The sequence below is a fragment of the Athalia rosae genome, chromosome 4 (assembly GCF_917208135.1).
Source record: "Athalia rosae chromosome 4, iyAthRosa1.1, whole genome shotgun sequence".
NCBI lineage: Eukaryota > Metazoa > Arthropoda > Insecta > Hymenoptera > Athaliidae > Athalia > Athalia rosae.
In genome coordinates, this window is record NC_064029.1 from 13,112,738 (window position 1) to 13,139,979 (window position 27,242).

Below are 27,242 nucleotides of genomic sequence, written 5' to 3' on the forward strand. Positions count from 1 at the left end.
TCGACTTTCGACAAATCCTAAAAATAAACGAATTAAACATTTCTCCCTCATCTTCAATATTTCTGTAAATTGTCTAGAATAAAATTTTCTCCCCGAACAATAGCTGCAGGGTCAAGGTAGGAATAGCGAATAAGCGAGTTGAAGATTTGAGTAGGTGAATTAAGGGAGCGGATTATCGTTGTACGTGAGTAGAAATCGGAAGAAACCGTTTTACAAGGATAACGAGTCTCCTATCCTTATACACGGCTCGTTGAAGGGTGCAGATAAAATCTCACCTATAACACGTGCAGAGGAATTTGGTACTCGTTTGGATTTCAAATCCGTTCGGTTCGAATTTTTTGGCGTATAATACGTTTGTTCGCGTTGCCAGAGCTGATGGTATTTTTATTTATATTCAATCACGAAATTCCATCAAAGGATTACGAGTATATGAAAAGGCATGTAGTTGTGAAATTGTGAATTAGAGACCGACAAAGGATTTCATATCGTTGGGAGTACGATTCCGCATGCTGCGGGAGATGAGAGGTCAAGATTTGACGAGAGAAATTCTAACAATTAAAACGGATTGGCCCTCGTGATCCTTATTCATCCTGCACCGAAAACCTGCACAAACGCACTTCGTGTGACTTCTGGGGGATAATAAGTAAAGTTAATTGGGGATGATCCAATTTTCAAAACTTCTGTTTATACATATCTCCAGATCGGGGATTCGTGATATTATATAAACTTTGCCGACGGACTGAAAATCATTTTGTTTGTCTTTCCCATTCATCGCTTCGCGACTGCGTATATAGACGTACTGTAAAATATAGGTACACAGAAGGAAGGGGGAAGGGAAAAGAAAAAATCAAAACCTCTTCTCTCTTTTTTCTCTCGCCTCCCAGTTTTGCCCGATACACGCTCTTTGATATTCCCGTCTTTCGCCCAGCGTAAAACTTCCAGTGAATAATTTGACCCTAAATCGCGGTGACGGTTAGATGTTGGGAATTTTTTCGTTCTTGCTTATGGAATAGAAAAATATACACGTGTACATTTCTCACTCTCGTATAATTCTGCATTTTTTAATATAAATTTAACCCTGACCAGGCTTCTTCGCCGTGGTTGTCCACTTTGAATTATAATGCGTAATAAACTTTGTTTCTTTAATTCAACGTTCTCACGACGAAACAGATCTCGTCGTACCTGAGGGACGCGAGCAACGTTCGTCTCACGTGGTTATTTCACACGAACGCTTATGAATTATCCCGAAGATCGAGAGCATATTTTTTCGTCCGTGAAACGTACGTATAAGTACAATAGATCTCCGTCACGTTTCAATCCCAGCCAATTCACCTTTTGCCAAAACGGCGAGCAAAAATATCTCCATTTTCTCATTGAGGTCGGGCAAGCAATGATCTATGGATCCGTCGATACAGAATCCAATTTTTTTCTTTCTCGTTATACTTTCGATCACGAATTCGCTATTTATCACGTAAGGTATACACGTCGATGTAACGTTGATGAGTTTCCGTGGGATTCCTTCGATTTTCGTCAGAAATAATCAGTCACCGCCGCGAATATACCACGGCGTACTTTTCGTCGCGTTATCGGATTGAAGTGAAAAAAATGAAAGGTAAACCAAAAGAATTAAATCGAATTAGGCTCAAGTCAGGAAGTTTGCATTGCGTACACAGAGGGAGAGAAAAAAATGAGGGGTGTCCGCTGTATGTGATCGAGAGATAATGGATGGAGGGACGAAGGCAAGTGAAAGATAATAAGAGAAGCTGCGGTGTATACTAACTCTGTAGTGAAATGGGAGGGTTGGGTCAATGGCGAGGCGATGTCCCCAGCAGCACGTGGCGCTATGTTCCGGCGAGGCAGAAGCACCGCTGCCTTGAAACTTCGCTAGGAAACCATCAGGTTCGCGATCTTTTTTCCGTTTTCTTGGACGACATCTCCACATCGTCTGCAACATGTCGTACGAAAAAGAAATCAATTACAGTCACATTCGTATTACTTAAGATTAGCTGCGTTATTAAAAAAAAAATCATACGTGTGTTCGACTGGAATAAGTAAGAAATGTTTCCCCTCCCCCTCCCCGAGCTTTCGCGTGAAAATATTCATTAAATTCCAAACGAGAGACAGTCCCCGATAAATCAACATCCTCCCAAGAAGGTGGAATCCAGTAATTAAGGGCGGTAAATTGTCGTAAGTTTTGCTTTGATTAGTGGTTCAAGCGATAGGCGTAGGGCGCAGGGGTATTTGCTGCAGCTTATTTAATGAACGGTGCTTTTTTTACTTTGTCCCTTGTACATCCCTTCAGGCACCCCGAGCCCAGGATTTATCTCCATTTTTTTTTTCTTGCTTTCTTCCTTTCGTTGCGAAAACGAATCTCTCTGAGGCGCGTCAGGTGAATTAGGGGACGCGAGCCGTATGATAAATTTCATCCCATTCAACTCTGAGAATAGAAAATAAAAAATCGGGGGGGGGGGGGGGGGGGGGGGAAGAAAAAACAAACTGAGGAGGGCGCGGAAAATGTCTCCGAGGCAAAACAACGAATGACGAGGATTGTCGTTATCTGCGATATAAATTTAATTCCCGCCTAATTACACCGTAACCCCGTTTATTTGCTCGACTAATTTTGGGGGCGATAATATAAGCCCAATTGACAGGAACTATATACCGAATCAATATAGGAAGCTCGCTTCGCTTATAGCGCGTTCAACTGATTCTGCAAACCGACTAGATGTACCACAAAATTACCTGAAGACGATTGGTGAGACGATGGAGGCGACGACGTAGCCTCTCCGAATTCCGGATGCTACCGCAGGAATCCTCCGTCGCACCCACCTCCTGGAAAACAGCCGGAAATTTCCGTCCTTAGAATATTCCAAAGCCATTCCCTCGCGCAATTGATTTCATTCGCTTATACTAGATTTGTTTCTTTCTATTCCGAGATCAAGTGTATCGGTGACATTAATCGATGATAATTCGCGGTAAATGAAAAGGCTCTTCGTTCATTTATTTTCCTTTATAAGAGAAAAAAACTGCGAGGCAGAATTTAATACGAATTATAATTCTCAGACTACAGGAATCGCCTATATATTATAGGTTTTATATACCATACGTATACGTACATAACTTACGTATATGCATAAAATTTAATCGAAGTGATTAAGAATTCCTGACTTTGAAGGACTTCTTTTCGGAGTTGGTACTTTTCGTTTCGAGATTCCTTATACCGGAAGACCTCCAAGAGCTGATCCTTCGAGCTTTCGCACCCTCGCTAACAATAAGAACTCATCGTTGAAATTATCGTCGTTAAAAGTATCCGACGATCACCAACAGCTCCTTCTCTTTTTTTCTTCAAATTTCTCTCATTGGAGCGAAAATAACAATAACAATATCACCGCGGTCGCGCGACAAATTTTTTAGCTTTCGCCGAAATGTTGAATAATTTGCGTCGGATTTTTCACCCTAATTTCAGTTTTGCCCTTAACCGCGTAGCTCGACTGTCGAATAAATAAGGCAGCGGGGCATTCTTCTGTCGAGAAACGGAGAATCGGTGGATCTCTTTCCTACATCGATTGCGAGAGAAGGGAGGCTTTCTTACGGGGTAAATAATAGCCTTGCAATAGACTTTTTAGATAGGATAGCAAAAACGTCGCGTTTGATGACCGCGGTCGAACGCTTTGCCAAGTTCTTGTTCACTAGGTACGTTATCGCTTTTGCCTGAACGATCCTTCGACCATGCTTCGTTGACTCTGAGGTTCCGGTAGCCTATAAACCGATTGATTGAGCATCCGATCGGTCAAGCGACCATCCCTTATCCGTCCGATTATCTAACCAAGGAAGTCTCACGTGCTTCCAAGTTGAACGGAATTGCTCATACGATCACCCTCTAACGCGCCTAATTCTTTAATCGGATCAATATCGGTTTGTCTTTATACTCCTCTTTTTTTTTTTTTTTTTTTCATTCGATTCGAATCAAAACATTCGTCGGCATTTCAATTGGATTATGAAGAAGCGTTTATATTGCTTGCTGTCTGACGTGAAAAAGAATTTCAATATCTGCTTGGACTGACCTGATCCGTCCGGGGCGGGTCAAGGATACGAATAACTTCTGATGACTCGGTGTCCGGGCATCTTTCCGTACCGGACAGTCGAGCGATCCCTCCATCTTCTCTCGGGATATCCAACTGGAATTGTAAAAATAAATAAATTCCAAATGTATGTCGTGTGCGGCAAAGCCAATCGACCGAGCAATTACATATCGTTTTATATACGGAAAAATTCTACACGTTAGGGCTAATTGACCAAGTATAATTAATTATTCATTCGATTGTATAATAAAAACGACGCAATATCCGGGGTGTGTAAATACAACGGTGATGGGTGGTAAAAGGTGTATTCGTAAAAACTCATTTGCTCTAATTGATTTTAATACTTAATATTTCAGTTCGTAGGGAGCGAAAATTTATGTAACTATATTGAAAAGCGCAAACTGAGCCTCGCGTTTGTAAAATGTGATCTTTGCTCGCTGTGTACGAAATATATTCTCTATGGAAATCTATCGAAGTACTATGTGAGAAAATTCAATCAAGTAATGGCATGCTTAAGCAATAACACACATCATCCACCGGGCCGCGGTGTCCATCTATCAAGCTTCTCGAAGTTACGTGCGAATTACATTTTTCGTTTTATTTCGCCCGAATGTCCGAGTGGCAATTTCAGAAATACCCCCGCGGCCTTCGTATGAAATATAATTATTCCTCGACGATGACGATTAATTTTGCGAACGAGGAAATAAAAAGATCTTACGACCTGCGTGGTTGTGGTTGTTGTTGTTGTTGTTTGACTGCAAGAGTCTGTGGGAGGCACATGATTATTGAGTGAAATTTGGTTCGGAGGTTCACGATGGGGTCTGTGAGAAGCTGCGAGGCGTCTCGTATGTGCTGCCAAAGGGTCAGCGCTCGCAGCGGCCATCATGTAAGTCCACATGGGTCACGATATCCTTCTCCCGGAGTCGGTCCCTCGTTGATCTTCTTGTCCCAGCATCCACCTCCAGGACCAGGGCCAGACTTGGGATTGGCGACGCCACCACGTCGCCAGCATCACACATACCTTGAACATAAACAATTACCATCAATTACTATCGGCCGTCGTTCCGAACGTTTCAACAATTTCTTTTACACTGTTTCGCGGACCAGTCGCAAAAGTCAACAAACGGTCCACATCCCGCGTCGTCAAAGTTTCTTTCTTTTTACCGATAATAATTAAATCCCTCGTCCTTGCGCAGCCGAATTCCGGAGGGCGAATAATTTCGCGACGCGTGTATAATTCGAGCTTTGAAGCAACGTGAGAAAAAATGTCGAGGAAAAAAAATCGAGCTCCTGATCCTCGCACCCCAGGATCGGAGGGGCGGTGCGAGGAACCGTTTAAACCACGATAATCATCAGACGTTGGGAAAAAAGCTCTGAGCTTCGGAAATTCCGCCTACCTCTCGAATTCCATTTCAAATTGTACGAAGAATGTCATTTCTAGAAGGGACTGATTTTTATTTTATCTTATTTTATTTTATTTCATTTTATTTTATTTTCTCGATGGAGGAACCGTCAGATCTTTTTCCTTTGGTATAAAAACCGAGGATGATTAAAGAAATTCTTTCACCGCTACGTACAGCGTGATTACAACTATGGAAAAGCGGTATTACAGTCAGATTAACTAAATACACGTCTTCAGAACGTGAAAAGTAATATAAAAGAAAAATATTGCTTCATTTAATCACAAGCCCGCGCCTCAAAATTTCAGATGACTTATCTCGTTAATAGCAACGCGACGTTGGGCAAGCCATCGACGCGTTTAATTTTTGGGCACAGGGACGAGAGTAGCTAATAAGACGGTAACGTTAGAAATTTCGGATTTAGCACGATCTTCAGGTAATTAATGGGATGCCTTTACCTGGGGCGAACAAAGTTTATTTAGGCAACCGGATGGGGTCGAAGTTCGACATTCGTCGCGGTGTGCACCGAGTAATATCCCGTACTCGTTACACAATGAGCGAGGCTCGACGAAGGACCGACCCGCGTAAAATTCTCTACGGGGTGGAACGTTGTCGTTTTTTTTTTTTTTTTTGAGAGAGAAACGTTCATCAGCAAAATTCATACTCGTTTTACGGCATGTCAGACTTGAATCGTTATTACGAATTAACTTATAGTTGATAAAAAATGCGTTAATTTAATACGCTTACGACGACACTTGATTTCGTTCTTTCACATTGAACATTGTTCGCAGATATTATGCATATTCGCTGAGCATTACGTTTGAAATGAGCATAATACAGCGTTCAGCTATTCTTCCTCGGGTAATGACAGCTGGTAATGGGTGCGGCGACCCAGTTGCTTCTGGGGCATATACCGTGCGTATACTTTTCATTTTTATATTCCCTACGTGACGCTGAAGGTTTCGCGTTATCAAGTCGAGTCGTAATTGTCTCGTCGCGAAACGCCGGTGGATATTACCCTCTGCGCGTTAATGTCATTTTTCTTGAAATTTCGCGAAGAGCTAGAGGCGCCGGGTCAAAAAGCTGGAACCCTCGACGTTAAACAATGTTGACGGGAATTGCATACGACCGTATATCCGAATGTGTCTGTGAATATCGCGTGATCTGCAACGTGTTCTCCCTTTTGATCACCGAGTTTTTTTTCCTTTTTTTTTTTCTCGTTAATTGTGTTGCTGAAAACTGAGAATCGAATTACTTTCTAAGGATCCTTTTCACCGTATTTATCACATTACCTTCCAGTGGATCAAAAGTAGAAGTATATATGACTAAAGATAACGATCTTAAACATGAGAGGGAAAAAGTTAGTTGAAAGTTTGGCTGAGTTGCGAGCGTCCTGCAATAGTCGATTTCTTATCGAATTGACCTCTGTAGCATCCGGAAGTTCAACTTCGGTGGGTCACTTTTAAAATGCAGGACAACGTCACCGCTGAGAACCAAATTTCCGTTCACGGATAACAAATATAACGTCATATGAAAAGTCTTCGTTATTTCAAAGGACAACCGTGCGGTAGTCACCCGTATAAGTTTGATGATATCTCATCGAAATATGTGAAAAAAATTAAACAAATTGAAGAACATTTCCTGTATCGATTCCGATTTTTTAACGTTAAATGTACAATTCCGTCGCATTTCTCTAACAAATGCTGCATAGCCTATCACTTCGCTAGCTCTTCACCTTTTTATTTGTTTCTTATTATCATCGCCTAGGACTTCGGGCTTACCGTTTGTGTGTTATTGGATTTTGTTTTATCGCTTTCAGATGTGGATAACTTTGATGCGATCGTAAATTAGGACGAAGTGAAAATGATAAAGATGTGCGGACCGCTTCGTTGTGGATCGCAATCAAAATTTTAATCGAAAAACAGGAGTACGACTGAATAAAAATTGAAAGGGATCAGAGAAAAAAAATTGCACTCTGTATTTCGTTCGTTCTGACGGGGAATATAAACCACCGAGTAATTTTTTTGTTGCGTTCTATAATTTTCAACTCGTTTTTTTTATGTTTATATGTACACAAATTGATTCGCCAAACAACGGCGAGTACGCCTCTGAGTAAAGAAAAAAAAACACCGTGCAAACAATATAGAATTCGAATTTGTCGACGAAGAGAGAGAGAGAGAGAAAGACAAAGTGAATCTCAATAATAGCGAGAGAAAACAAATGCGTCGCTCGAGAGCAAAGATGATAAATTTTTCGTAAAAAACAAACCGAGGGTGAACGTAATTTTAATTCGAATAATCGAATCAATGTCGCAATGATGTTCATCGACGAGTCACATTTGGAAGAGTGAAAATTTCAACGAGAATTCTGAAATTTGATTATACCTAATCACGATTTTTCTGAGATTTATGTGTTCGCAGGTGAGAAAAAAAAACAAACGAAGAAAACCACAAGGGGGAAAATGATGAAAATCAAAAAATTGTCGACGAGGGTATCCAATGGTTGTCGATAAACTACAGGTGGGAAAAAAATTGGAAATTAATCCGAGGAAATCCTCGTTTTCCTACGGTCCGTAATATTTTTTTGCTCGAGTCCACTACCCTTTTCCGAAAAAAGGCACCGAATGCTCCCCTGTAACTCACGATTCGCCCTAAAACACATTCGAGGTATGGCATTAATCCATGCGTTCGTATACATAACAGCTTTTCCATTCCGTAAATTTTCTTATTCACTCGGTCTCTTCTGAAAAGCACCCTTTCTTCGCACGTCCGCATAACTTTCCCTTTTCGCGGGATGGTCGTTGTCGTCATTGGCGCAGTGGGGTTTCTCGTTCCCTTATATTTTCTCGTTCCTTTTCCCGTTCCCCTTCCCCTTCCCGTTCCCGTTCCCTTTCCTAGTTCCCCGGGGAACAGTGACAGTTTGTTGCCACTTACCGGGAACATAGCGTCCCACGGTTTCGTATATCCAAACGATAAGTGCCTCGCCTTCTATATCGCAACAGCCCCTCATCATGAATTTATACGCGACCGGATTCGATAAGATGTTGCAGCACAAGGTGAATAAATGGCCAAACCTGCATGGTTCGGATGTATCGACAATTTTTCTTCCGGCTATAAAAAAACGCCTACAGGATATTGATACACGTCAGCCGATGTTGTTTTAATCGAAATAGGGGGCGAGTTTAAAAAAAAAACTTCAACCCTCGCATCCGAATTGGAACAGGTATACATATACGATATCGTACGTCATCTATTTCGGTAACGTATAAACATATATGAAAATACCGAGACACGTTATCATTGGCAATTAATTTAATGACTAATTAAAAATAGCAGACACCGTACACAATTTCCAACACCTAAAATTCTATCGTCACTAAAATCCGGGCAAAGTACGTACACCGGTGTTTATTGGAAATAATAAATTCCCCATAGGAAAACCGTGTAACTACATACGCGGCAGTAAAATGAATCGGCGCGCGCTGCAGGATCGTAAGTAGAATCGGTCAACGCTTGGGCGGACGTCGATTAACGCCGGGCGCGTACCGCGGTGTCTGTAGGCGAGAATTAAAGTCACTCTCCGATTCCATTTTATTTCAACACAACTCGACCATCTCTTCTTTGTCCACTTGATTTTATCCAACTCTTACGGTTATATGACAGATAATAATCGCCGTGGAAAATTGATGTCAGTCGAGTTCTCTCTTAATGAAATCACTCCATCTGCGACGGTATCTCGAAGAAAACATCCAGTCGAGTGAATCTGCACGCGGGTGACCCAATTACTCGAAGATCTATGCGGTGAAGGGGTCATAATTCGATGCAGCGATATTCATGTATCGCAACCCGATGAAATGAATTGAAGAGAGAAAAAATAAAAATAGAATCTTTAAACATTCGCGTGAATTTTTTCCGAACTGATGAAAACAACCCCTTTGAATAACAGATTTACAGTTCGTGTGCATGAATTATCCCACGGCAATTCGGTATGATTGAAAAATTCTTGTTAAAATTTTCATCCAACATTGCAACATCGTGAAAGGTAATAGCTGCGCGATATCATATCACCGATCTAGGAAACCTATTAAAATCAATTCGATGAATTTCACTTGATCGTGGCAATCAAATCTCGAGTACAGGTAAGTTGATACCACTGTATCAATCGAGGTATCGATGGCGCGGAATTTTTCGTTAGAATATCGCAGCAACGATTGTTTTTCTGCTTTTGTTCATTGCAACAAACAAGGTGATTTATTTATCCGTTGAAATAATACATCACGTATCGATGCTATAATAGTTGATAATCAACGATTTATAATTTATCGACGTATCACTGGGCAGACTTAATGTGCATACCTATTCGTAATATGGCCACGTAGAGTAACTTCCTCATGCGGCCGATGATCGTAAGAATAAGTATCGCTTTTTCATTATCATGCGGCGAAGGATCGAATAATTGAATCGCATGTGTTATTGGCGGATGTAATGAAAAGAAAACAAAATCCATACAGCCACATCTAATCAAATATATAATCACGCGATGATTTTTTTAATTATTTCATGACGCGCGTTTGTATTTCAATTACTCCAAGTACCGCTATATTGCACATGGATTTCCAATCGTACAATTTGATTAGATTGAGATTTTTCAGATATTTTATTGCATTTCAACCGCAACAAGCGCATCGTTGAACAATATATTATATCGAGTGTCTGTACGTTTCATAACATCGATATTTCATTCAGATCGCTGGCTGCACCGATATAATTGATTAAAAGAATGCCCGCGTAATATACAGGATAAAAAAAGCATCCGTTGAAACCTGAATAAAAGCTATGCGCGTGAACGACCCTCGTGAATTATTCTGCTTTTTTTCTTTATTCGAAGAAAACTGAAAAGCAAAAATGAGAAAATCGTCTAATTTCAAGTACTTTTCGCAGATGGATGGAAATTTGTTGAAAATCAAAGTTTTCCCCTTTCGAATATTGATTGAAGTAAATTTTTTTTTTTTGATGAAGCACATCGGTTCCTTACTAAATGGACGAATCAGCAAAACGACTACCCGCGAAAAAATTAATGTTTGTCAAAAAGTAGAGTAACGGCATAAAAATAGAGATGCCAAGTTTTTTATTGGATCAGTGGGATACCCAAAATTCCCCTGACCGTTTCGGTACAGTTTTTGCCTTAGGAGACCAGAAAACTTTTATTGCAACCTTGTGAAATTGATTTGATTTGATTTCGCTGTAAATTCACAATACAAATGTATGAGAAACAGTTCGATTCAAAGTATTCGTAGTTTTCTGTTCAAATGTAAAATAATCTTCGCACGAAACTGACTTTTCCAATTACAATTACTTCACTCGGCAAGAAGGGGAAGAAAAAAAAATCTCGTGTCGGGATTTAACAGTTTTTTTTTTTTCTGGGAAGCACCGTGGCCACAAATCGTAAGTGTCCTTGCATATGCATGTCGAGCAGTACAATTAGTTACAGATCAAAGTAGAGCAAGCAATTCCTCTTCAAAGTAAATCCGCATTCTTTTTTTTTTCTTCATTATTGTCTAGTATTAATTTCGCATCTCATTTTCTCGTATCTATGGAATGAATAAATTCAAAGCAATTGTTCTCTTCGACTCACACTTTATCAGACCTCACCTTATCTCTGTGGCCTCCAACTCGAAATATCGAGACTCAAAAAATGTGAATCTCACGCAAATTTTCCCCCCTTATAATATAATAACAAGTACGATTCGAAACCTTGAAGCTAATTAAATTTGTCCAGCAAAGAGTTCTCGAGAAGTACGATAAAAATAAAAAAGTATAAGAGAGGGAAGAGAAAGATGTACAACCAGATGGAAATAAGGGGCAACTCTCGCAGTGAAGTCTCCTTGGCAATTACGAACCGAGGCTGTCCCCATGCATAATACTATGACGATGCCAGGTATACGTGCATATCAAAGAAATACGAAACTGTAATGCTTGAAAATCAAGATCTCGAGTAAACAATTTGCGCTGTACCGACCTTGTGAGTAAATATATTTCCGAGATGAAGTACAGTTATATTTAAACGAATAGTATCGCGTAGTCCGCGGTATCAAATGCCATCCTTCAATCCCTACTGGAACAGCGTATAGTATTTCCATATCTTGGAATATATTTGGATTTAGAAATTCAATTGTAAGTTTCCGAGTAAACTGCAGGGACGTTCACGGGGTGTCGAGGACGCCTCGTGTAATTCGACCAATTCCGCTCTCCAACGAACGTGTGGGTGAATTGGTCGGCGACTGCATCAAATTTAATTATTTACACATTTTTGTTTGTGCATATCGTCAATGATGGGGGATGTTATACGTGCCCACGACGCAGCTGAATATGGAGGACGATAAATCTTTCCGCTCCAGTGAGAACACTTGAAGTGATAAATCACATGACTCGTATGTTTGTAGGGACGTCGATCAATCGTTGGATATAAATATAAGTTCACAAATTATCCGACAACATCGCGTTCCTACGATACATGTATACTTACTTTTTTCATTCCTTTTCTACAAATAATATAACTACAAGTATACCTACCAACGAAAATATATAATTGTTTTAACAAAAAAACATTTTTTCCTCCGACAACTACATGGAAACGTTTTTTGAAACTAGTTTGAGCGTAGGAGACGAGAAAAATTGAGGCGAGGATAAAATCGATGTGTAAAACTGATTGTGAGTTTTCGTAGGAGGGCATGAATTTTTGAATTTCTGGCACCCGCCCAAAGGTATTCCTTTTCCAGTTTGTACAGGGTAGATAGACTCGATGCCTCTGAGTCTTCAAGTTACGTTGAGTAGTAAAGGGAATTCGAAGGCCAGAGAAATTTCTATAAAAACGCGAGACTTTAAAAGTTAATTAGTTAGAAATAATACAGTTCGTTTTTCCAATAATAGAAATAACATGGTAAGAATTGCATGGAAATTAGGGGATTTGAACGACCACAAGCGTGTCGAGGTCGCGGTTACTAAGATTCGATCAAACAACTGGTGAATGAGAAAAGATAAAAAAAACTAATGAAAAGTAATCGGCACGTGAAAGGGGTTAAAAATTGGAATTTAAAAATGATTTCGAATAATTTCTTTTTTTTTGTTTTAACTCTAATGATACTGCAGACCTCTAGATGATGTGCGTTAAGTGTGGGCCGTGTTCAATATATCTATGGGCCGAGCAGTAGGTACGTCGAAAATTCGCAAGTCGCAATTGGAACGAGTGGCAAGCTGGTAGTGGACTGTGCGCTTGACATGAATGGGCAATCTGTTCAATGCGATCCTTGCCTAGTCGCTTCGCCCACCCCATAAACCCCATGTGACATCCATATCGTACGTAAATTGATGAGGACGAGACAGTCCGTTTCGAGCAATTATATCCAGCATACAGTGGGTACCGGTGAATACGCATTCATTAGAATGGACAACTGTTTTATCTACTCGAAACAAAGAAGAATTATATCAAATAAATACAAAAGGTGATTGGAGGGAGGAAAACAATATCGAGCAGACATCGATTGCGCATACTTCGTAACCTCTGTTGAGTACGTGGTCATAGTTTGTTTGTTTTTTTTTTTTTTTTTTTTTTTTCAAATTTCACTGTTTCAACCCGAAGTGAATTATGTGAATATAGAGTTCAACCAGGAGATGAAGAAAAAAATTGTCCCTCCAGCCTGAACCGAGGGTCCAACGGAACCCTTTACTACATTTGTACTCCTCCTTTTTCGCCCTTCGTACTTTACTTTCCGAGCTTTAAACTCTCGCTTTTTATCTCTTTTTTTAGAATGGTCGGAGTGACTAATGAGCGACCTCTTCAATTATAACGTTTCATTACTATGTACTTTTTATGTACGTACCTTATGATACATATGTACACGTACATACACACGCACACGTCATAGGTAGCGAGGACAATCAAGTTATCCTTTTTTATAAGGTTGTCCTCCTTTTTTTATGTCATTTAATCATTCGCTAGAACTTTATCCGGTAAATGCACTCTAAAATTACATTGAAATCAAGAGTAGTAGGTACTGCGATAAATTGAACTTTCCAATGATGTAACAATAAAATGAGTTGAATTCCTTGTCGGAGTAGCTAGCGTGGAAGATCCGGAACTAGATATTGCGATCTTCTCATCCAGATACGATTGATCTGGAAGAATGAATATATTTCTACTGTAAAATTCGCGGAATGCGATTTTGATAACTCTATGATTTTGTATATTCCAATGCGGAATGGCGACTACGTCGCAGACGTTGTAGAGAGATACCTTCTTCGATGGTTCCATAGATCAATAAATGACTCTACTCGATGTTCACCCTATAACATTTGCGGTGTTAGAAATATTAGCTGTTGATACCGAGGAAACTCCAGGATCGAGCTCGCTCTGCGTCTTGAGCTCGGTGGGAGTTTCCTTTTTCCAAACGTTATTGATTTTTCGGGTGAGATTGAAAGAAAAGAACCACATCGGTCAAAATATCGCCACGCTACAGAACAAAACGCGATCGTCCCTGAGAGCCAATTGAATTCGTCGTTGTGACTATCACATCAAAGAATATATTATTCGATATTATCTCCCAATTAGCGATTCTCCAGAGCGTAATTATTCGAAAAACTCTGATTTTGACTCGGTTCAAAACTGAATCCTTCCTACCACACCGAAGAAAAAGCTCCCCTTGAAGCTCGTCTAGCTCATTGTCAGTAAAAAGCCAACGAAGGTTTACAAGTATAAGGTAGCATTTCTGTTTAATTTATTTAGTCGTCGCTCGTGAAATTTGATTCACGTCAACGAATCGGTACGATAACCGAATCGTTGACAAATGCATAATTATATTGAATATCGCTCAAAGTACGATCCCTGAATTTCACTGCGTTGTACATATATTCGAATTTCACTTTGATTTTCGAAAAATGATAATTTTTCGATTCAGATATTATAAACGAATAATAGGATATACAACGTTGCTCCAACTGAAACTGATTAAGTGAAACCGAACTTTGTTAATTTTATTAGTACCGCCAAATTATAACCAATGCCCACAATATTTCTTGAGAAACTTATCAAAATTTGATACCCGTCAATTTCGGTAAACCCTGGATGAAAAATTTAATCTCATCTCAAAAACGAGAGTTAAAAGTACTGTGCGAATATAATGACCTTATTCAAAGTTTTCAGGACAATCTTAGATAGAAAAATTTCAATTTTACAGCCCACAATGCATCAAGATAGAAACGTAGTACGTAGACAGCTGGTGGTTGTCATGGATACAACCGTAGAGAGGAGACCAGCTAGAAATCGCTCGTTAATTCTGCATCCTCCACGATATCCGTAGTACGTAATACAAGTATCGGATAAGACTAGCAAGAAGAGATCAACGAATAATTTTTTACACAAGTTTCGTATTACCAATTTTGTAAATCAGAAATTATCGATTATTCGAATAAAATGGACCAATCGTCTGGTAAAATAGGAAACTGGTACTCTGAGGAGTTGTCATGTTTTCGATAGTCATTTTCTTTTTATAACACGGCATCAGGAGAGTTTTAAAGTGGCACCGTGTAGAGGATTGGAGAATGACGCCAACGTGAACGCCAACGCAACCGCCGCCTCTTCGTCGCTGACAAAAGCCACGAAAAAAAAATAACGAACCAAAGTCGTCGGAAAAATTCGAATGATTTTTCAATTTAGTACGCAAAGAAAAGCACAAGAGAGAAATGAGATGAAAAATATTCGTGAGATAGGGGTAGGTACAGTAAAATGTCGAGATGTCGAAATAACAAAACGAACGCTTCTTCAAACTCCGGTGGAAAAACAATTCCCAATTCTCTCAAGAATTATACAGTCGGCTAATTGATAGATGATTATTGAAAAAAAAAAAGTCATCGCATCCAGCTAGCCGCGAGTGTGTTTGATATCCTTGTACAATTTAATGTTGCATTTTCTTCAAGTTGCACTTCATACCCTCGTGATTAGTTGACACCTTCGGCTATAGGTACGACCTTGACTGCATTTCAAGGTGAACGATGCAGTTTTACAATAGAATGACGTTACGGAGGCGTGATCGTGAGAGCAAGCAAAGACACGTGTAGCCTTGAGGAGGAACGAAAACTCCTTCAACGATTGATTCCCGGCGCGCTGTTCATTAAACGACCTACTCCTAGCAGATTCTCTCTATACTCCAGAACGATGATGCACTGGAGTGCACAACGGATAGCCACGTCCTAAAAAAGTAAGGGGAAAAACGACAGAATAAGGAAAAGGAGACGGGTCATAGACACAGATTCGCCATTTTCCGGGTTATTATCTCTGAGCGTTCTTTTATAGATCAAAGGGAATTAGTTATGTGAATTAATTAATCAAGAGGTGAGTATTCCTTGCCCCAGAATTCTTTTTTTTTTCGACTTTAAGAATAGACGGATGTCGCTAAAAGGCTGAACGAAATGAAATCAAAGTTTTATCTCTTATTTCCTCCGGATTCGTATAATTCGGGGCATGATAATTTCATTCCCATTTATTGCTAGAAGAAAGAAAACTCTATAGAACGTGGAAACCTTCGGAATCTTGAGTACTAAATAAAATTATTTTGGTGTTCGTTTCTTCTTCGCTATACAGCAAAGCTATAAAGTTGATTTATCGTTGTCGAGGGTGGAGAAAAAAAAATATATATATAAAAACGTAAAATGAAAACGAAAGGGCAGCCCAGATAATAAAGAAATATGCATCGTTTAGACGCTGCACGACAGCAACTAAAATATACAAGTAAAACTTATCCGTGCTTATCAGAAGAATCGTTCCGAGAAAAGTCTGCATTACGTGCAACAATATCACCGGGTGAAAATATTCGTTGCATTAAACTTGTTTTTGTCAATAAATACCCGTACATGTTCGGTTGTAACGTATCTGTATTCACGCGACACTTGCAGGATGTGCATAATATTTAAATTTACAAATGGCTCTTTCAAAAGCTATGGCTACAATATATGTACTTAAAGCTCAAGGGGAGTTTTATGGAATTCTTGAGCGTGTCCATATGGAGCGCATGCGATAAGAATAAAATATGGAGAAAATCATAAAAGGAAATAGTTCGTGTATACAGAGTGTCTCGGTTTAATTGAACCACTTTGATAACTCTAAACAATATGTGGGGCTGTACAAAAAATGAAATACCTCTCGTGAAAATTTTACTCTTCAGAGGGGGAAAAGACCTGCTGGCATTGACAAATTTCATATTTAGAAAGCTTTGGCACCTTCACTTTTCTGATCTCACGTCAACAGGTGTGGAAATTGTAGCTCACTATACGATCCAAAACTGGATTCCATGCTCAAAATTCTCTAAATTTATCGAAATAATTTTTTTTCAAAAGTTTCATTAGAGAAAATTAATTTGCTTTCTCCCCCAATCGTCAACTGATGAAGATATTAAAAAAAAAAAAAAAGAAATGCATAATTTTGTGAAATTTTAGGGGTATCATGAAAATGACATACCCTGTACATTGAATTACACATTATGTACCCATCCTCCACATAATATCCGCGGATTAAAACACGGGAGCGTCGAACAGGAAGAGAAAAGCAGCTTTTCGGGGTGGTGAAAAAAATGACAATTTGTCGGCAAAGGAACGCGACGAGGGGGAGAAAAAGGGACTAGCACATCCAATTTAGGGGTGGGTGGAACTTGATGAAGGAATACGCGGCTTGCGGAGGAGGACTCAAAGTATAAACAGGGGAAGAAAATGTGCTTCATATTCAGTCATTCGCTTCGTTCCGATACACACCGCGCGTTTGTTTGTACATTTTCTACGTCTAGATCTACCCACAAGGTGCGCGTCAGTTATCAGCAAATCTGGCAACGTTTTTGCGAAATATTTAACGTAGATTCGAAGTATATTATTAGACCCGTCGATTGTCAACACGAACTTTCGAAATAGCCACCGCACAGACCGCAGGGTCAAATTTACAGACGCACATACGGGTAATTGAATATGAAAAGTGGATGCAGGCCAAGGTCGGAGATGTGCGAAATAGGGCGTCATAATTAAGGTATACTGCTTTTCTATTTGTTCGCAGATACAAAAAGATCCGGGCTATTTAAGTATACCGTCAATTATCGCGTAGTGTATTTTTCCTCCGACATTGCCCTAAAAGTCAATGGCCCGCATGTATAGAGATCCAAACGTCAGAGAACTCTCCGTGTAAAGAGACGTTAACACCATTTACGTACATACATATGTATAGTGTTTACGTTAAAAATGGGTGTTGAGAATTTTCGTCTGCTCTCCTTTTTTCTTGCCCCTGTAGCTTCTTTCGTTTTATCGGGATTTTGCTGGAGTTTGAAAGAAACTATAACGATATAGCTTTTTTCTGCATGGTAGAATATTAAATTTCAGATACGTACGGAGGCCTTTTTACACCTACCTGTAAAAAGTTTTAAATTTTTACCGTTAGCTGTAAACCTGCCAAGAGATTGGGTTCTACCAGTTACACATTGTATGTATGTGCATATTGTACATCGAGCTATGCATCTATATAAATGCTTATAGAAATTAGTGGGAAAACAGACGAAAATTGGGGATCCATTCTCCCCTTATATTATCCTTGATCATCATTCGCAAGATTATTAAAAGAATGTAAGTAATTTTGGAGGATTTTGGTGCATGTAACGTGTACCCAAATTATATTTCGAACGCAGACACAGCTTTTCATCGTTATTAATTTTTTAATACGGTATTTTAGATCGTGGAAACAGCTTGTTCAAAGTGTAAGCCATATATATATATATATATATGTATAAAGGTACACCTACATACATACTTCCTCGTATACACGCCTACAATATATCTATACCAAAGTGCCGTAAAAAGCAATTAAGATATCAAAGATTGAATTATTATTGAACGAAGACAAAATTTGCACACTGACTTAATTTTCTTAAACTTGCGTGCAGAGATTGTTATAAATTTTATATATACCTTTTATACATTTCTACAGAGGTTTTATCTCAGGACCGCAGGTGCAGCACTTAAATTCGAAGTAGTACAACTATATAACGATGATAGGAGTAGGGGTGCTCGATTCGAACCCCCTAATTTAGTGGTTCCTCTGATTAATTACCGATGGAAACGTAGCCATCCGATCGTAGAAACGAAAGCTGTATTCGATTTTAGCGTATATACCTGTATAACTACGCTGAACGAAAAAGAAGAAAGAAGGGCACGCCGAAAGCTGCTTGAATTCGCAAGGTACTGCAAGCCAGGTCCCGGACTTTCTATTCCAACCTCTGTCACCTTGATAGATGATAATTAAGATCGATCGTTGTCTCGACTTTCCAGCAACTTTATATACAACCACAAGCCTTCAGATGCTCCGCGTGCGGCACGTGGCATAGTCGATTTAAAAATATATACCCTTTTCCCATAAACTCGATATACCTAAGATGTCGCGTGTAGCAAATTGAAGATTGACGTTCCCTTTCTCGTTCTTCATCCGAAGATGTCCGAAGCTTTCATTTTCCTTTCGCCGATTACTCGACGGAACCGCATCGGTCAAACTGATTGTGAGCGAATATCTGAAGTAAGAAATATGTAACACTGGAAATCAGTTAGACACGAGTAGCGAACATTTATTGACCACAAGAGTTACACATAAGCTCGAGTGAATTTCCGCCGAGGGAGGTGAGTCCCGGAAGTACCTATATCCCTCGGGAAGATACCATTAAGAGGAGTGGATGGACTGCAGCACGCGAGACTTTGACATCGCACTCATACACACAATTTCAATTACGTAATCATCGTGTAACTATACTCAACGTAACATAAATTTCATAAAGCTTCAATATGCATTTCACAATGATTACACACGTGCCACGTTTGCAGTAATGATTATTCGCCGTTACATACCTACACGGGGTTATATTTACATCAAAGTGCTGGCTTAGAAAAAACTTGAGGTTCGCGAGGAAACTAATTAATTTTAATGGGGTGAATTTTTTTTTACCTCGTTACGCACATAAGGCTGATGACTTCTCTGAAGGGTTTTGCAAATCGATCGATATATTTTCCACCGCCGTCGGAAATGCTTTAAAATTTCGAAAAATTATCGTTAAAAATAAATACTAAACAACAATTAACGTGGTTTTACCAAAATATTATTGTACGTACGCATGCATGCGTTCGTGTATACCAGGTGCTACGCATACGCATACGCATGTATCTACACGCACCTTTGAATGTGCAAAATGAATCGAAGACGTGTCGAAACTGTGAAATTCGAGCGTGAGGAGAAACCCTGTGTGTACGTCCATGAACATATATAGAATAATTTAATTAACTATTTACATATGTGTATACATACATCATGCATGTACGTCGCAATATAGCTCACCTCGCCCCACGGAGCGTAACAAAATGAAAGATATCATGTATCGTGTGAATTATTCTCCTGTATCATTATATGTATGTATAGCTCTCCATCGACGCATATACCCCAATCGTGAAGTTGTCGAAAAATATTTTTTCACCTTTTGGTTTTCGGGCGATCAGAGTTGTTCAGAAAAACTTGTCAGAGTGACGATAGTTTCCACGATCTATACTCCGTCATTTAAAGGACGAGGTATTAATCTTGAACGCGTCCGACCGCATATCGTGTCTTACTACTGTAGAATTTTTTAACAGGTGGGTACGGTGTACAAATACACAATACATTCGAACGGGAGTTGCTAAATTTACGCGGTGCCGCTGCAGGTGGTTAAAAATAGTTGAGCAATCGTGCGGTAATATAGTTAATTTGCGATGGTAATTTGTTGAAAATTAGTGTCATACAAGTCGTACGTGAGGGGCATAAAAATAATTATCCATAGCGGGTAGATACTGCGCTATATCGATAGAATAATCGCCTGGGTTAGGTATTGAAAAGAGACAGTGAAAAAAAACAAAGAAGAAGAAATTATTGTACATCAGCAATTTCTTGGGCAACTATCACGCCCATGTTTACCCAATGACTGTTGACCACCACCTCGTTTTCCATTGGAAACGTACTCGGTCGACTCTGACGATCGTTTGTAAACCACTCGAACTAATTACTCTTCATTACATAATTTTCCGTGTGTAAAGACTGGCTGCGCCGGTCGACGCGACGTTTATGGTTATGGTCTATGGGGGGGGGGGGGACCTCCGCGAGTAAACTGCTATAGCGGAGCGATTAGAATATCAATTCATATTTTGCAAAGATACACAAAATTTGGATTATCTGCGTGGGTATAAACGTGCAACGCACGATGGCGAATTTTTATTGACTTTGCCTCCTTTTTCTTTTTTTATTTAATTTTTTCTTTTTCTTTTTTTTTTTTTCTCTTTTCTTTTTTCTTTTTTCTTTTTTCAAACCAACATTGCGGTGTCATGGCTAATCGAGACGAGTCGGCGCCATATAGCTACACATAAGGTATACAATGCTTGGCACGCGAGATGGAGTTCAAGCTATCGAAGTGCCTTATGGAGGAGGCGAGAGACACCGTCCTTGTTTGCACTTGGCAAATGTCTAGCCACGTCTTGGCTGCGAAAGCTGCTGATTAATTGCCAAACGCGATCGTGTCTAAGTATATAAACCATACGCATTGAATAGCACGTAGGGTGCACAATCGATGAAATATACCGCGAATATTTCTTTTCACAGCTAGTGTCAAAGTCATGTTAAATTTGGCTTAATCGAAATAATTGGAAGATCAAATTTTTGTTTTATACAATACGACAGATCGCCTCACAACTGGTTTCGTACGTTTCATGCACCCCACACTGTAATCCAGCGCTTGTAATAATTTCGTTTTGTTTTTTTTCTTTTTCGGTTTTGATTAGTATTCTTCTCAGTTACGTTCCATTTGGGCATCATTACACTCTTTAGAAACGAAACAACGCGGTATGGAAGAGGAATAAAAATGAACCCGCTGTACAAAATTTTATTTGAAAATCGCCACACGTTTCAATTATTATAATCGTTTATTCGTTTGATTAATTTTATTTCTTTTTGCATCGAGAACCACGCAATGTGTCTGATTATAATGCGCCCAATGAAAGTCATCGTTTGTAAATCAGTTTTTTATACACGTGGCATAAATGATTTCAATTATGGTCTCGTGAATTTTATTTCTGATTCTTATCGTGATCATCGCGCACTTTGAGGAGGAAAAAATATTCGTTAAGATAAAGATTTTGCGAGGAATATTTGATGATCATATGATTGGAATTCGATGAGGTGTTGCTGAAACAGTTCCAGCCGTCTCTCAAAAAATTCTGAACGAAAAAACAGTGTAAATGTACCTAATTATTCGACAAAATCAGTTTACATGGAAACAGCTACACTGAAACTTCATTAGAATATATAATCTTATTATAAAACAATCCATAAAAATTACGGTTGTTACAAAAAGTTTGAAGTCCAAAATTTAAAGGGGTCAACCCTTGACTGCGTTAGAACGTAAAGTACGCAAAGTACGTACGGTAACGAACGGTAAGCTTCGGAAAAGTACGAAATAAATTAACGTGGTGCCAAAGTGCCAGCTTGGTCGCTATGCATGGAACGGTCGTTCGCTCGACTGACTCAAATAATTATCTCACTCTGATTTTTTTCTCTGATTTTCAAAGTTCAAAAGTTACAAATAAAAACAAAATAGCTGGTGGCACAAAATTATAATTGAAAGAAGAAAAAAAAATACTCTTAACAATATTTTCATTGTACCGAGCAAAATACTTTTATTCAACACAAAAAAATAATGTTTTTGCGTCGGTTGATTTTCAAGCATCAAAATTTCTCAACATTCGTTCATGATTTCATCGACAATCGGCGTCTCTGATATTATTTTTTTTTAAATTCCATTCCTCTTATGCGGTATGGTGATAATATACTCTAGGAAACTTACCTCCTTCGAGATGTTAATCGTTCTGACGTGTTTAGCTTTGCAAACAATAAACCAAGCGCGTCGATGTCGTATAGGTCTGTTTCAAATTATGTACGTACATATACATGCCTATACTCTATAATAACATATACGTCCGGATTATTGAATATTTGATGTAGATTTTAGGAAGACTTGAGGTCCCTCAATTCGAGTATACATAAGTGCAGCTATAACAAAAATTTCCACGCCGAAAAATATATATTCAAACAATCACTAGTGGATGAATCTATAGCGTCGATAAATTTGTAACCACCGATCGATGAGGTCATAATCAACCTTACGAAAATTATACACTCCGCCGGAAAATCATGAATCAATGATCATATGCATCACGACATCGTTATATGCAGCCACAATCAAATTCCTTCGGATCTTCAAAAGATGAGCTTGCATAGCATAGATGGCAGATACCAAGTGATTTTTTGATCGGGTTTTTTCGATGGATATTTTGCGACAGCATCAAAATTCATATCGATCTCAAGATTAGGAAATGCATCATTCCGCTGCTGGATTTTTCCGCAATACTTGAGGTGACATCAGAGCGCGGGTGGCTAAACTTCGTTAATATAAAATTAATGACACCCTTAGTACAAGGTACAAGGTGTATCGTAAAATCGACTATAAGTCAGAGCTAATGTGGGTTAAGACGCTTGTAACGGTAGCTAACACGAGGTTTATTGAACATAAAATGTGAGATATCTACCTGAGCGAATACAAAGATAGATATAGCTCATCGAAAAAGAAGCAACGACAACATATGTATGTACATGTAGGTATATACGATGTATACGCTACCAACTATGCAGGTTGGATAAACTTTTACAACCGAGTATAATTTGTTGTTAAAAATACACACGTGTACGTACACGAGTTTTATTATACCAGACGATAAAACAAGAACAGAAAATGTATCATTGAACATTGACGTATATAACATTGAGCTATGAATAAAACCAATCAAGATGTATTACCTACTTTTTCACTCCGAGATGCGACGAAGTAGTGATAACTCTTTCATTTCAATTGGTAGACCAATTTGACGTACGGATTCGAATTCCTGAGGTCGCAATACATGAGAATACACCATGAAACCGAATTAAAAGAATGTTGATTTGTGCCTCCAAAGTTGAAAAAAGCCCCTTTGAATTTTTTCAAAATTCAGGCCAAAAATAAAGTATTTCAAAAATTAATCCCAGGAAGCTTTATCTAACGTATTTTGACCCCAGGGACACGAATCCGTCGTTCAAATTAAGCTACGAATTTTCGCTGAAAAATGCAGTTGTCTCGGTCATTCTGAAAGATAGATTAATGTACTTTGCTGAATAAGATTTCTAAGCTCAACGTGGTATACTTTGGAATACGTTCAAATAAACGACTTCAATTATTGGTCTGAATCGGTAAGGCCGACTCTTATTCAGGATTACATCTGCTCTACATAGTTAAAACTATGTACGCTGAAAAAAATCATCGCTAGTGACCGGAAAATTAGTATAACAGTTTATTCGAAAAAAAAATTTCACTTGCATCCTATTTAATCTTCTCGGGGCGAAATTCACGCGCTTCTTTATCCCACGCAGCTGTTTTTGAATACCTCGAGGATCGGGTAAAGGGTGATTCGATGTATAGATTGGTGTCAAATGCCTGGATTCGAAAGAATTCGAAGAAAGAGGTCCTCGATCGTGCGACTGCGTGCTGTTCCTGACGTTTACCGATTCATTTTATTGTATATCTCAAGGGTAAACGACGTTCGACCGCGGGTCGAACTTATCCGGGTAAATTAATTAATCGCTCGAAGCAATTGAAGCTCAATTAACATTTTCAAAAGACGTTTTCCGACCCCATAAAGGCATTCATATTTTTAGCTGCTTTCGAATTTCGAATATCACATCCTACCGCCAAAAAGATCTTCGAAGAGCATGAAAATATTGTTCACCAACGGTCTGCACGGGTAAAAGTTTCCGTCATTTCTTTACACAATTGTCTGAGGCGGATCGAGTAGCTGCATATTTTACTTCGGTATATATAGATTCACCTGTGCGACTCATCAATATGCATTGCTCAAGCGTTGACTTAATAACATCCCCGTCATGATCGTGAATTTCGTGGGTGAAATTCCGTGCGTTTGAGTTTTGTCAGAGCCAATATACATACATGCATGTAGATATGATATAAGAGGTCTGTGCGGATTTGCAAATCGCAGGAAGAAATAGACGATTCTAGTTGATGGGTCTGCATTATACATGATTTTGCTAGAATAATTACTATGCTATTATATCTAAAAGCGGGGTTGTCAAGATGACGCTGTAATTATTCATAAAAAAAATATACACAATCCATTCCGAAGAGTTCGTATAATAGTTGAAGGAAACATTTCGATCTTTTCCATCCCATACGCGGTTCCCATTATCATTTCCAGGCGTATACCTAATGCTCACGTCAAACCCACCGCTCCTTCACATTTTTTTCCCCCCTCCCCGTTGATGTCGGAGGGAAAAAAATTCTCACGTCAAAATCTGACACCTCGTATCTACCTTTAGAATTAGCGTTATCTCTGTTAATACACATCCACGTAATAATTTTTTCGCTATCCCGTTGTACGCGTAAATATATTATGTATATCGTATACATATTTCAAAATCATAGACCGACAAAATCATCCCTTAGTAGAGAAAGTGATGCGTCAAAACGTATTGGAAAAAAAAAAGAAAAATTCAACGCCCTCGTAATCAGTATGTTACGAAAAGAGATGTGTGGCAGCGATAATGGTCAGGCTGAATGACAAGGCTTTTCTGGACATGGTGCGTCTATCATCAAATTTTAACTGATCGTAGTTATACGCATCGATAACGACGTAAACCGAGGGAATCGTCTTTCCAGATAATTAATGTGTAGTTTGAGTTTGTTTTCTTCCTTTTTTCCGCCTCGTTTAATGTTATCCGAAAGCTGGAAATTCCGCGTATAAAATACCATCGCGTAAAATCTGCACGTCCGCTCGATTCATTGCCCTGATTTCATCCGAGAGCTCGAGCCAAAGTACGTCCGAAATGAATGTATCCGTTCGTAAGTTTTCCATCTTTTCTTGGCTAGCTTGATTCGATGCACTTGGAAAAATAAGTCGCGTTTCGAATCCATTGGGAATATTCAGGATAAGAAATTCAAAATCAAGACAACAGCATTAAAAACCATCTCCATATGATATACATTCGAAGCCCAGATTAATTTTCTTCGTTTCAACCAGAATTATATCTCTGTGGTTTGGATAATGTTACCGTTGCAGGTGCAGTGCGATCTTACTCATCGTGAAACAACGAATATTAAGTTCTAGGGCCATCTTCCCTAACTTCTTGCGATATTCACTACCCTTGTCTTATTGTCCATGTATATACATATACATATATACATAAATATACATAACAATAAAGACTATAATTCAAGTTGTTTTCATGCTTTCATCTGCAGCGGGGCATTAGTACATCGTCTAGTCCAATTTCAAGGGTCAGATTGTTCCAAAGTCACATGATATACTGCAATTGTGATCCAAAGTTTACCAAGTCCAACTCCCAAGTTGGAGTTACGGGTATAATTGCCCGGCTGTCAGCGGTTTAATTTTTGTTTTCGTGTCCTGATTCAGATTGTTTTTTTTTCCGATTACATGCCTGGTAATGGTGCGAACGAATTGATCGTACGATACAGAGATATGACAAAAGTTAAGTTAATTCTCACCTGCTACAAACTGCAGCCGTAATCTGCTACCAACACTTTCCAGTTTGCAGGCACAAATTATGGTCCTACCACCGCTGTTACCTTTTGTCGTATTATATCACTGGTTAAATGATTCAACGAGGTTGTTTCACATTATTAATCGTAAGAGAATATGAGCATCACTGCCTACGGTACCAGAACACTTTGATTAAAGTCACGTGTTTGTTATTTTTTGTCATTAACTCATCAGCCGTTTGTTTCAATTAACGACGATTCGGACACAGCGACTCAATGAATCTGTTACAGGCACGTTTCATTCAATGCGCAGGTTTCACCCCATCAAGTGTTTGGTTTAATTCCGTCATGTCGTCACGAAGAAGAGGGTAAAAGACAAATAAGAAGTAGAATGTTCAGAGGGTTGAGCGAATGAGGTCTCATAACATCTTACTGAATTTTTCATCCGGTCATTTCTGTTTTACAGATGAATTCGAATTACACTATGCACAACAAATCGATTGAGTTATGCAACAGAGCTCCGATCACATTGGTTCCTCTTCTTATTTATTTGTATATATTGTTTTTATTGATTTTCAACCTATGGTTGTTCGATTATTGAAAAAATCAAAACCAGACGAAAAAAGAATGACGATTTCAAATATATTCAAAGCTACGTAGTTTGTAGGTCTGGTTTGAATTATAACCACGCGCGGGATTTTATTCAACGTGAATAACGAATGAGTTCCTACATTACAAAAAGGAATGCAGCTGACTGCGTATCACATGACAAATATTCTTGTCATTTATTTTTGATCTAATTAACGCGAGATTTTTAATATCCAAAAAAAAACAGTGCTCATTATATCGTTTGAAACGAATTTGAGAGTAAATGAGATTTACCAGCTGGTCAAGAGTCGCCGATTTAATAAATATTCTTATAGTAGGTAATTAGAGTGTTTAAAATCCAGTCGGTGATTGATTCAATTATTGTGTGCGCGAATTTTTTGTCATTCTGACTGTTTCATCGGTGATGATGTTGGGATTTTCTAAACAAAGCTCGCGCGAGGACGGTGGACGAAGAGCGACTGAACG

At 39.0% G+C, this 27,242-nt stretch overlaps 2 protein-coding genes across 3 annotated transcripts in view; both read right to left on the bottom strand.

Moving 5' to 3' along the window:
• LOC105691206 (cyclic nucleotide-gated cation channel subunit A) overlaps positions 1–27,242 on the bottom strand; it is a 47,872-nt gene extending 20,630 nt beyond the window's left edge. Inside the window, exons 1-5 of one of the 2 annotated variants that reach the window (XM_012409539.3) lie at positions 26,175–27,242; positions 4,804–5,103; positions 4,065–4,178; positions 2,743–2,832; positions 1,781–1,945 (exon numbers count right to left, since the gene is read on the bottom strand). In XM_012409539.3, the coding sequence (XP_012264962.1) occupies positions 1,781–1,945; positions 2,743–2,832; positions 4,065–4,178; positions 4,804–4,980 (546 nt within the window). In that variant the 5' untranslated portion in view covers positions 4,981–5,103; positions 26,175–27,242. The remainder of the gene's footprint in view (positions 1–1,780; positions 1,946–2,742; positions 2,833–4,064; positions 4,179–4,803; positions 5,104–26,174) is intronic. The other variant, XM_048653834.1, reaches the window with a different exon arrangement.
• Positions 18,202–21,859, bottom strand: LOC125500598. Its single transcript, XM_048653844.1, has 5 exons — positions 19,886–21,859; positions 19,663–19,789; positions 19,499–19,579; positions 18,934–19,070; positions 18,202–18,789 (listed from the first exon to the last, which is right to left on the bottom strand). Exons 1-5 carry the CDS (start codon positions 19,920–19,922, stop codon positions 18,593–18,595), a joined length of 579 nt encoding a protein of 192 aa, XP_048509801.1. The 5' UTR covers positions 19,923–21,859; the 3' UTR covers positions 18,202–18,592.

Bases quoted from the DNA above. Each gene is read 5' to 3' on its own strand.
- LOC125500598 (XM_048653844.1), bottom strand. From the start codon at position 19,922: ATGATATCTTTCATTTTGTTACGCTCCGTGGGGCGAG. The intron at 19,071-19,498 runs GTAAAAAAAAAT...TTCTTACTTCAG, and splicing joins AGCCTTATGTGCGTAACGAG to ATATTCGCTCACAATCAGTT. The intron at 18,790-18,933 runs GTATATCGAGTT...TCATCTATCAAG, and splicing joins TGCTACACGCGACATCTTAG to GTGACAGAGGTTGGAATAGA.